Source organism: Typopeltis vanoorti, chromosome 15 (genome assembly GCF_054136105.1).
Source record: "Typopeltis vanoorti isolate ZY-2024b chromosome 15, IOZ_Tvanoo_1.0, whole genome shotgun sequence".
Taxonomy (NCBI): Eukaryota; Metazoa; Arthropoda; class Arachnida; order Uropygi; family Thelyphonidae; genus Typopeltis; species Typopeltis vanoorti.
Genome location: NC_143563.1, coordinates 11,372,196 through 11,385,078, shown reverse-complemented (window position 1 = coordinate 11,385,078; position 12,883 = coordinate 11,372,196). Strand labels below are relative to the sequence as shown.

Sequence of the window (12,883 nt, the reverse complement as noted above, 5' to 3'; positions counted from 1 at the left end):
TTATGGATCTGAGAGCGGGATCAGAAGTAAAACACTTGACCAAAGACTAGAGACCACAGATATGAGAGTCCTGAGAAAGATTAGAGGCGTGAACAGATGGCATCAATGGCAATATCATATTAAAAACGAGGATATTAGGAAAGAACTTGACATTGTCAACATCCAGGAATGCGTTATCAGAGCTATCTCAGGTGGTATGGTCACTTAAACAGAATGGGCGAAGAAAGATTAGCAAAACAAGTGTTCTCTGCCAGGTTGGCAGCAAAACGACCCAGAGGAAGACCAAGATATAGGTGGATTGATACAGCACAAAGTGCCTTAGACGATAGAAATATAAGATCTGATAATGTTGGAGTCTTGACAAGTAACAGGCTGATTTGGATGAAAATTGTAGATAGGAAGTTAGTAATGATGTAATTTTTTTCATGTAGTACTATCATATCCTGTACACCTCTTGAGGGTACATGGCAGGAATTTGATGATGATGATGAAAATTTCTCTATTAACCCATAAGTATTTTTAGTGAATTTTGTTTACAAGATATAGGTGGATTGATACAGCACAAAGTGCCTTAGACGATAGAAATATAAGATCTGATAATGTTGGAGTCTTGACAAGTAACAGGCTGATTTGGATGAAAATTGTAGATAGGAAGTTAGTAATGATGTAATTTTTTTCATGTAGTACTATCATATCCTGTACACCTCTTGAGGGTACATGGCAGGAATTTGATGATGATGATGAAAATTTCTCTATTAACCCATAAGTATTTTTAGTGAATTTTGTTTACCAGTAAAATCTGTATTCAAGAGGTTTTTGAATAAAGTTCCTTGAATACACGATTTTACAGCCACATTGCCAGAGTAATCGCACCATAACAGTACTGGCTAGCACTGCCTTTCAACACGCAAGACAAGAACGGTATTGTTGCAGTGGCTGGACAGGATTCTGACTTAGAGGTGTTCAGTCATAATCCCATGGATGGTAGCTTCGCACCACTGGTCACTCAACCAAGCGCATGTACCACGCATCAGATCCTATGATTTCTATCGTTCCGAGCAGGATTACTATTGCAACGACTGGTCAGCAGTAGGGTAAAACTAATCTTTACCCTACGAATAAACATTGCACCTATAATTTTTATTAGAAGGACGGACTCTCTTGGCAATGTACTCCTGTCTTGCATTAAGATCCTAAAGGCATTAGTTCTTAATCCCTGTGTACATGACCCTAAAGTCGTTCAGTTCATGCATTTACCACAGTATGACTATTAGCCATACTCGCCAGCACAGTCGGTACCTATACTTAGATTTTGCCAGATTTTTGTACTGTCGCTAATACCAGGTCAGCATGGTCATGGATTAGGCCAGTCGAACTTGCACCCTTTCAGTAAATTAATTCTTCTTTCCCAATTTATTGATCCTTTCCTTAATCTATCTTACATCTATAGCTATGAGCTCACCTACTCCTATAGAAGAATCTTATTTTCACACTTATATCTCACATATTATTACATTTCTCATAGATTTACACTATTGAACCACGAGGTCAACTACCAACCCAATGAGACAACCATCATTAGACATTCTGACAAAGGTTCCCAACAAGTACTGTGCTGGGCCTGGGTGATGGATTAATTGAGTACACCTTTCATGTTGTATCTAACAATGGTCAATGGCCAATTTCCTGCAATAAGCTCGTGTGCATAGGTGCTTGTGTGGGATGGCCATTCCCCATGTTAAGGACAGCACGAATTTCTCGTATTTCACAAGAGTGCCAGACATATCTCTTTGGGATCCTCAAGAGGCTACCTGGACTTGGTATCATGAGAGTAGTTTACCAGGAAGTTTCAAAAAAAATTTGGGCATTCACCACTCATCAAGCTTCCCCCTGATGATTTATATTGACAGACACGTAGGTGATCTCACTATATAGTGCATAGTGTTTTGGTCTTATTTCTATTTGCTGCAGTTTCTGCTTCTTTTAGTAAATTTTCTATAATTCTCTTATCTTCTTTTCTTGCTCTTTCTTGACTTCTTTGTTTATTTCTTTATATTCATTTTGAAGAGATGCAATTATGTTTTCTTTATTTCTTTCCAGCCATAGTATTCAACAAAAAATACGAGGCTCATCTTCTTGAATGGCAGGCAGTGTCAAGTAGAGTGATTTGGGCAAATATCAGAATGGAGAACTGGACAATGAGACTTATTTGTGCCTATGGTCCCACAGAAGGCTCTGCTAAGGTAGAAATGGAGGACTTTTTGAGGCTCTAGAGAAAGCTACTGACACAATGCAAAAGGAAAAGTTGGTCCTTGTTGGGGATCTTAATAGCAGAGTAGGAAGTGATTGTCAGACATACAAAAATGTTTTGGGAAAATTTGGAGAAAAGAGCAAAGCTACTAATAATGGCAAATATCTGTTGGATTTCTGCTCAGGACATGGACTGATTATTACTAACACCATGTTCCAACATAAAAATGTGCACAAATTCACATGGAGAGAAGAGGCAAGGAATAAGAAAAGTCTCATTGACTATGTTATTGTTGATAGTGATGTTTTCTCCTTGGTGTAGGATGCCAGAGTGTACAGAGGATTTGAAATTGGAAGTGATCACTATTTAGTCTTGAGCAGGATAAAATTGAATTTCATATTGAAAAGAATGACATGTAAGAAAGCTTTAAAGCGAATAAAAGTTGAGCAGCTCTCAGATGTGAACTGTAGACTAAAATACACTAAGATTATTGAAGAAAAATGAAAGAGTTTGTGAACAGAGAACAAACCTTGGAGATTCAGTGGCAAGCCTTGAAGAAAACCCTGATTGCTTCAGCCAGAGAGGCGTGTGGTGAAGTTGTCTGCAAGGATAGAAAAATTAGAACTCCATGGTGGACACAGGAAGTTAAAGAGGCAGTGAAGGAAAAGAAGAAAGCATATCAAAAGTTCCTGGCAAAATAAGTCAGCTTGTGCTCTTAGAGAATAAGAGACAAATGTAAGAAAGCTAAACACTGTGTAAAACTAGCTAAACAAAAGTCATGGGAGGACTTTGGCAAGAACATAGAAAATAAATATCAAGAAGGTGGCATAATATTCTGGAGGTTGTTGAAGAAGCTTAGGAATGGAGGAAAGAGTGCTGTAAAAGGAGTTAGAGATGATAAAGGTGAAATGAAAACTGGAGAAAAAGATATCCTTGAAGTATGGTGTAATTACTTTGAAAATTTGCTAAATGCAACAAACAGTGATGACAGCACAGTGATAAAAAAACACTGACCAGGCATACAGTCAGGAATACATATCCATACTTAAAGTAGAAAAAGCCATCAAGGGAGGGCTTGAAATGTGAAAAGGCAGCAGGAGTAGATGATATTCGACCAGAAATGCGGAAGTATGGTGGTATAAATGTCTTACAGTGGCTGCACTGCATAGTTCAGAATACCTGGACAGAGGGATGAATTTCCAATGATTGGAGTAGAGCTCTCATAATAACTATATATAAAAAGGGAAATAAAACTGAATGTGAGAATTACAGAGGTATATCCCTATTGAGTGTTCCTGGTAAGATATATGCAAGTATACTTGAGAAATGGTTGAGAAGAATTGTGGAAGAAAAGCTTGGTGAAGAACAAGCTGGATTCAGGTAAAATAGAGGCTGTCAGGATCAGATCTTCACTTTACAACAAATAGTGGAGAAATCATGTAAGTTTTGTCGATTTGGAAAAGGCATATGACAAGGTGCCAAGAGAGAAGCTATTCGAAACGCTACAGTTGTGTCAATGGAGCATTATATCAAGCATACTTAGTCTTCATTTGAGTTTAAGTCAGCAGTTAGAATTGAAGTAAGTACAGAAGATGGTTTTATGTTAAATCTAGTGTCTGGCAAGGATGTACATTATCCCCTCTGTTATTCATTATCTATATGGATCACATTATGAAGGAAAGTGATATATTAAACATGATATCAAAATTGGAGATGTTAATGTCAGCTGTTTGCTTTATGCAGACGATGTTATTCTTCTAAATAAATCTGCTACAAGTCTGCAAGATTCCCTGACTGAATTGAATAACTGTTATAATAGATATGAAGGTCAGCAATAAAAAGGCAAAAACAATGAAAATAGACAGAATCATTGAAAATGACAACTGCATTTTGAACGGAGTACCTGTGGAACAAGTAAAACATTTCTGCTACTCAGGCACAATTTTTAGTGAAGATGGTAAATTAAATATGGAAATAGACAACAGAATCAACAAAGCTGGTATAGTAGGAAGTCAATTGAATAAATTCATATGGAATAAGAGATAAATTAGTCGGAACACTAAATTAGCTGTATACAAGACAGTGTTCAAACCAGTTTTAACTTATGGATCTGAGAGCTGGGTCAGAAGTAAAACACTTTACCAAAGACTAGAGACCGCAGATATGAGAGTCCTGAGAAAGATTATAGACATGAACAGATGGCATCAATGGCAATATCATATTAGGAAAGAACTTGACATTGTCAAGTTCTTTCCTAATAACATTGTCAGCATCCAGGAATGCGTTAGCAGAGCTAATCTCAGATGGTATGGTCACTTAAATAGAATGAGAAAGGAAAGATTAGCAAACAAGTGTTCTCTGCCAGGTTAGCAGGAAAACGACCCAGAGGAAGCCCAAGATATAGGTGGATTGATATGGTGCAAAGTGCCTTAAATGATAAAAATATAAGATCTGATAATGTTGGAGTCTTGACAAGTAACAGACTGATTTGGAGGAGAATTGTAGATAGGAAGTTAGTTATGATGTAAATATTTCATATAGTACTATCATATCCTGTACACCCCTTGAGGGTACATGGCAGGAATTTGATGATGATTTCTTTCCTTTTTTCAATTTTGGACTTTGTACATGAGGATATCCATTCCTTGTCTTTCTATTTACAAAACATGGTACTGTTTCTGCACTTTCATTATATACTGTTGTATACTTGTGTGCTCATGTTCGTTTTGTTCAGTCTATATGAGAGCCTCAGATCTATTTTTAACCTTCTCTGCATACTTCTTTTAAGTTTCCACATTTTTAAGTTTATTTGTATAGGCTCTTGCTTCTCTCATTTCCTGACCTTGTCAGATGCCTTGGAAATGTAAGTACAACAGCACAGGTTTCTCTTAATCTTTCCATATAACATTTTCAGAGTTATGTGATATGGGTGAAATCTGCTTTGGATCTTGATTGGCAAAATCCATATTGGTGGTCTCTAATTAGTTGCCTGTTGATGATCTCCATTATTTTGGACAACACTAGGTGAGAGCAGTAGGTCAATCGTCTGATGGCAGTCATTTATTACTTTTTGAAAAGGCTGTATATGGGCTTGCTTCCATGCTATTAAGATGGATACCAGCTGAGTATAATACAATGTATAGATGATAAATAACTCTTACTTAAAGGTCATATCTCTTGAACTTGACTAGTGAATTCCATCGGTGCCAGCAGTCTTTTTTGTTATTCATGATTTTCAAGATTTTTCTGATGTCTTTCTAGAGGAAGACAACAGGAAGCATGCAATTAATGTTACAGATAAAAGAGGATGTTATTTGCATTGGTCATATTTGCAGGAGTTTGATGAGAATGATGATAGCATTTGGGTGTGAAAGAAATAGAAACACAGATGGACAAAAGTTGCACCCAACAACTTTTGCCAGGGACCAAGAGGCATAACTGCTATTGGCAATTGGCTTTGTAAATATTGTGGGCTTCAGTTTAGGCCATGAATGAAGCTGAAGTTTTTCTTTTTTTTTTTTTTTTTTCAACCACAAAGCATGCCAGGTTTAGAAATAGGGTAGCAATTTTGATCACAGTGAGAAATGAAAATCTCCATTCCAACGTGAATAACAAGATGACATCAAGCATCTCTAACTGGGGAATAGAAACAGTAGTAGAGATCCTCCTACTTAGCATTGTTGTAGTGCCAAAAGTACAAGGTTGTGAAAGGCTGACTGGTTAAGAAGAGATCGACAGTCTTGGGTGAGTGGAGAAGGCTGTCAGGGGTTCTCTTTGGAGGATTTTTTTTAATTCATTGCTTACAACAAATAACTCTGCATCTCTTCTAGCTTGGTCAGTGGGATTAGAAAAAGGGAGCCAGTTATAGGTATTAAATTTGCCAAGGACTTCACTATTAGAGAATTTGCATTGTATAAAATTGAGCAACTGCATATATATTGACACAGTTGTGCTTCTTCTGAAGCACTCTTATCAGATTACTGTATCAGCTCTTTGAAAAGAAACCTGGATTTAAATCTCATCTAAGATGCAGTGAGCCTATATAAGGGCTTTTCAACTGAAGGTAAGTTACTGAATATGGAGTAACAGGGTTTCCCTTCAGAAACTGAGTCAAACAAACCAGCATGGTTGGCCAAGCAGGTTAGCATACCTGCTCTCCAATCAACAGGCTATTTGTTTGAATCCCACCGTGGATGTTTGTGGTAGTCTTTAGGTGCAAGATGAATTTCATTGTCCTGTGTGAGACTACTGCTCTGCTTATCGGTGGCCTGAAGTGGATTGAAAAAAAGTGTTTGGTCTGTAGAGCAGGGTTTCCAGACTATGTTAAAAAAAATTAATTAAAAACACACACACACAAAATAAATATTGATGAAAATAAAATAACAAATCCTTAGCCCATGGTACAAAATGTACTATAGGCTAAGGGGCAGGAGCAACATTAAAAAAATAAAAAAAGAATATATGAAATTATAAAAGACATAATATTTGCAACATATCCATAGTTACTTTAGCTGTAATTCCAACTGATCCAATCCTTTTTGGGATAATTGATAATTTCACTGGTTGTTACATATTTGAGTTTATGGTAAAATTTACAGGGAAAAAAATGAAAAATAACAAAAAATATGTTATATAGTTAGAATAATTAAATTCAATCACATTGTTGATACATTTGGCTTATTACAGTTTTTTATATATATTTATATTTTATTGAGGCTCATTAAAGAGCTTATTAAAAGTGGTTTTAACCTCTTGCTTTTTTTTTTCATTTTTTTATAGACATAGTAGGGCAAGTATTATTGCATTACATCTCTCAGAGTGATAATCAACCTTTTTTTGAGAAGCTTCTGGAAAAGATGGCTGAAGAGGCAAGTTTTAGGACATTGTTCACTGTAATGTTCACAGTAAATGATTTCTTTTTTTTTTTTTTAATTTAAAGTATTTTGTTCCATTTTGATTATGATAAGATTTAAAATGATGCCAAGAAATGGTTATTAAAAAAAAAATTATATGACAATCCATTCCTCAATGAGATTTTCATTATTAAATTAAAAACCAAGGTGCCTGTGTAGTTCTGCAAAAATGACGTTTGCTACCACAGTGCTCAACTGCAAGAAGAAAAACCATTATAAGTTTGTAATTGCCAATTAAAGGAACTTATTCTAACTTTCATCAGCTGATTTCTAAGTTATTTGATTTTTGGCACAAACAAATAGAGTTCCTGCTCCTCTTCCCTCAGAATTTTAGTCTGCAACTCAAAAGTTGACCGCAGAACTTGTACCATATCAGATATTAGGCCACAATTTCATTGCATTTGTCTACCATAATCACTCCTCTGGAAGTCTTGACTAATTGATTGTTGTTTAAGAAATACTTGTGTCATGTTTTCTCATTTAACATGAAAAAAAAAACACAAGGATAAGTAATACTATTTATTGAATGCCATATATTTCATCCTGAATATTACAGGCCATCATCATCAGTGGCAACAATAGTTGATTAAAAAGTAGAACATGAGCAATGGATTGATTTGAAAAAGTAAGAGCCATGTGATGTTATACATGAAATAATGCAATGGTATAACTGAGAAAATAAGGCAATATTGACAGTTCATTAGCTATTAAAAAAGACAAAAAATATTGACATGTGATTAAAATAAGACTTTCTCATATTTTGGATAGAGAGAGAGAGAGAGAGAGAGAGGCAGGTGTTCCAATATAAGCTTGGACAATGAAGTAAGGCCTCAGCACTTTCTTTAAACAAGCATTCAAATTTATATCACCAATATCCCTTGTGTTTTTGTGTTAATTGAAGAAATTGACTCATTGATAACCTTGAGCTTATTCTTATATCCTATCTTCTTCTTCTTCTCTTCTATGTGCTAGGCCTACTGGCCTGTTACAGAGCTATCTTAAGCCCTTCTAAGTCGTACCCATCCCAAGGATAAGGTGTCTAGCCCTGTGCCTCCTGGTATATTCTATGGCTGTAGCTGCATGTGTTCACGGGGCTGGTTTGCCTGCTTGCGGGAGAAAAACCCTGCTGTCCATGCCCAAGACCAGCTAACCTGACTATGTCTGAGAAATATCCTTAAGCTCCTCACATCGGTGACGGGAATTGAACCCAGGACACTCCTTTCCCAGACATATGGTTGTGAAGCACAGAGCCACTAGGTTAACCTCATGGATGAGCTTGCTCTTAATGATTGCTAAAGGGTGAAGACTAGTTTCTGGCCCATATGCTGAAAGTTAATTAGAACTAAAGGATCACTAGAGGATTTATTTTATTTATTATTATATATATTTTTTTAATTGAAAGGTGGCAAATTTCCTCAATGATATTTTGGATAAGTTATGATTAAAAAAATTTAAAAAAAACTTAAAAAATGTTAAAAAATATTTTTTCTGGCCTGGTTGACTGAGTAGATAAAGTGTGTACCCTGAGACCAACATGCTGTGGTTTCAAATCTCACTGTGGGCATTAGTGTTTGTGTCATTATGTGTCAGATGAATTCTACTGCCTGCTATGAGACATCTGCTATCCTGCTTTTTTTGGAAACTATGATACCACTTAATAAACTAGAAGCAGCATAATGGTTATCTTGCTCATGGAGTTTTGTGCTGACAAATGACATTTAAGAAAATGCTGCCACTCTGTAAAAAGATATTATTCAAAACCATCATCAAACAGTTGTAACAGTAGTATATTAGTGATATGGGCAGGCTAGGAACACCAGATAGTAGAAACTTTGCTCCAGTGATGAAAGTTTCTACCTATCTAGTATCCTTAGTCCAACAAATGGTATTTACTACAGGTTTACAACTGTTGACAGAATTCACACAAAACACACAGTATTCTAATATTTTTTCTTGCATTATTGTTCCATTCTCTTAACTGTGTTTAAAAATATTGTACAAATGAGCTTACCTTTTTTTTTTTTTGTGATTCAACTTTAAAAAATAGCCTTTTACTACACAACCTTGTTCATTTAATAATGATAAATGCCTGCTGGATTTTGGTTCAGGATATGTACTAGTTATTTGGTAAACAGTGAGGTGATGTCAAAGCTTACCAATATGTCTGTACTGTTTAAAGTTAGATTTTCAATCAACATTTTAAAATGGGTAGAGTTTTTTTATACAGGATGTGATTTTGCCAATTTTTACATGAAAAATTTTGAAAATTTAGCCATAGACTCATCCCCTGTCAAACCTTCTATCCAGCTAAAATATGTAGATGATGTGTTCTCTATTTGTCTTCATGGCCCAGACACATTAGACTCCTTCCTCAGTCACCTCAATAGCCTATATCCAAGAATCCAGTTTATGATGGAAAAGGAAAATAACAATAGATTACCCTTCCTAGACACCTTAGTAACACACCTTTCTAATGGTAACCTTTCCTTCACTGTATATAGAAAACCTACTCACACAGGCAGATATATTCACAAACTCTTCCATCACCACCCCTCAACAATATGGTAATATTACAAATCTAATCGATGGAGTCCACTCAACCATATACACAACACCTTCCTTTCCAATGGCTATAGCGATGACAGAATTTAAAAAATAATCATTTTCTCTCCGTTCCCTATCCATCTCTTCCGAAAGATTTCAGAAATGCTATCATATCCTACATCCTTGGCACTTCGGAAAAAATAACCAATTTCTTAAAAAAGTGCAACCTCCTCATAGCTTTTAAGCCCCCACAATAAACTAGCTGTCCTTATCTGTTCTACCGAAGATCAGCTTCCTCCTCTCATGGCCAGGTAAATCAGCAACCATTTGTTTAGAAGAATATAAATCATACATCTGCAATCAAGGCTATGGTCAATCTGGCTATGCAGACCATGTTTTGAATACAGTCCACAAGATCTCCTGGAAAAGAACCACCATTCTTCACCATAGTAAATTCAAAAAAGAAAGATTGTTTTTAGAATAAGCAGCAACTCTCAGAAATCAACCAAATTTAAATAAATATGGTTGCATAAAACTTCCCAAAATTTGGGGAAACATTAATTATCAGAGATCCCACTTTATATCCTAGGCCACCTACTAACACCCATAGAGGGTGAAACACCTAGATAGGACTTTAGAGTCACCCACGTCATTTAGCATTGTGTTGTATTTGAGTGTGTGTTACAAAAGTTTTTTTTGTAATCCCCAACGATGTCTCAGTGACTGAGATGAAATATTGGAAGCATTCAAATTAGTTTTTAATTCTTTCCCAGTGATGTAAATATTCCATTAAACCTCCAACATAAGGTGTAGAGGATATTATCAAATATGAGATAATATGGAAGTTTTACAGTGGCTGCGCTGCATAATTCAAGCTGATCTGTTGAATTCTGGATGATTGGAGTAGAGCTGTCATAGTAATCTATAAAATGGGAAATAAAACTAAATGTGAAAATTACAGAAGGATTATTCTGAATAGGATTTCTCAAGAATACTTGAGAAACAGTTAGAAAAAAATTGTGACATGGAAGCTTGGTAAAAAAGAAGCTGAATTTCAGGTTGTCAGGACCAGATTTTCACTTTAATTGAGATAGTTAAGAAATTGTGGGAATCTAACAAGAATATGTATTTGAGTTTCTTAGATCTGGAAAAGGCATATTGACAAGTCGCAAGACGAAATCTATTCAAAATTCTACATGGTAAATAGGACATTATATCAAGCAATACTTGATTGATTGATGTCATCCATTCCTTTAGGATGGGTAGAGCCCCCTAATAAGGGGTTTATGATGAATTTAATGTGGTCAGTTCATCATTCCTTGCTGCGTCCCCTAAGGGCAATATTCATGACTGTCATCAGTGTTTTCTTCACAGGGCCAGTTTGCCTGTTCTGGGGTTGGGGACAAAAACCCTGAGTTTCGAGGTGAAAAAATCCCCACCTCCATATGAGAGATAGGGGGGTTCATCTTTTATTGAAAGAGACTAGATAAAGGTTCCTCATGTCACTGATGGGAATTGAACCCAGGTCTTTCTGACCAAAGGGCTTCGTCTATACCAACTGAGCTACAGACGCTCTAATACTTAGTCAGTTGTAAGTCAGCAGTTAGAATTGAAGGAGGTACAGGAAGATGGTTTGATGTTTAATCAAATGTGAGACAGAGGCGCACATTATCCCCAGTGTTATTTATATCCATAACGATCATGTTATAAAGAAAAGTGTTATTAAAGCTAATATCAAAATTGGAGATGTTGGAAGTTTTTCACTTGGTTATACTATAAATTAAAGATGCTAAGAAATGATATTCCTTGTTTAATCCTTTATCCAAGTGTAAGCAAACAAAGTTTGCACCTGAATAATTTCAGGACTGGGCAACTCATATGCATTATAGGAAGGGTCACTACTCAGATTGGTTTTTACCTTTATTGAGGTCTCATCAGTGGGAACCAGACCCAGAAGTGATACCAAGGTTGAAGTAATGCAGAAGTTGTATTTCCATATATGAGTAGCCAAAAGATGTCACAACTTGTTATTAAAATACTCTGGATTAAATATAGATGTTGGAAGTTTTTCCACTTGCTTATACTATAAATTAAAGATGTCATAAACTAACATTCTTAGTCTATACGATGATAAAAAAAAAAAAGTAAATCCCCCTTTACTTTTTCATCTCAGTAAAGGTTGAAACCAGTCTGGGTAGTGATCCTTCCCATAATGCATAGCATTGTACATGTCTGTGAGGATATGTGCTTTTCATTAGGGAATACTAAGGCAAGTGATGTGAGGTCATCAGCTTCTATATATGATTTGCCCAGTCCTGAAATTACTTAATGTGCAAACTTTGTTTGCTTACACTTGGATAAAAGATTAAACCAAGAATATAATTTCTTGGCATCTTTCATTTATAAAATTGGAATAATTTTATAAATAATTACATAAATAATTAATTTAATTACAGAAGCATTGATGCAAAGGATTCAAATATATCACGTGATGAAGGTGAGCAGCCGATCGCGTAAATAATGTTGATAATTAAAATTTAGATGCATTTGTTTTATAAATAATGTGAGCAAGTATAAATTATAATGAATACTGAGGATTTATTTATAAACATCAATTTAGTTTTTTTCCTGAAAAACCTTATCCGAAAATCCCCACATATATCTCACACCACGATTTTTTAACTTTAATTTTGGAGAAAAGTGCGAGTTATGTTCAACTAAATATGGTACGCAGCATTTTAGATGACAAAATAATATTGGAGTCTTGGCAGATAAGATAATTTGGAGAAAAATTGCCAATCAGAAGTTAGTTATGATGTAACATTTTCCTGTAGTACTGTCATAATATCTTGTACACCCACTGAGGAGGGTATATGTATGTCAGGAATTTGATGATGATGATGAAATTGACCAACTGATTTTAAAATTGTTCCATCTATATATTTACTACTCTCTGAGTGTTACTGTTCACTTATTTTTTCTACTTCCTGCTAATTTAAAAGCATGCATTTTTTTTCCCTTCTCTACCTTGATGGTGTTATAAACTGTATAGCAACAATTGTGTTTGCATTTCTGAAATTCCGTGTGCAGTATGCTATGTCTTGACAGTGTTTATTACAAATATGTGCCTTGTTTAAATTTTGCATTCATAATGAAGATGCTCTAGATGCAGAAA

The 12,883-nt window shown here is 35.5% G+C and overlaps 1 protein-coding gene across 1 annotated transcript in view; it reads left to right on the top strand.

Moving 5' to 3' along the window:
- LOC150098383 (leucine-rich PPR motif-containing protein, mitochondrial-like) overlaps positions 1 to 12,883 on the top strand; it is a 446,274-nt gene that overhangs the window by 192,001 nt on the left and 241,390 nt on the right. Inside the window, exon 17 of the mRNA XM_090405178.1 lies at positions 7,031 to 7,119. Within this exon, the coding sequence (XP_090261304.1) occupies positions 7,031 to 7,119 (89 nt within the window). The remainder of the gene's footprint in view (positions 1 to 7,030; positions 7,120 to 12,883) is intronic.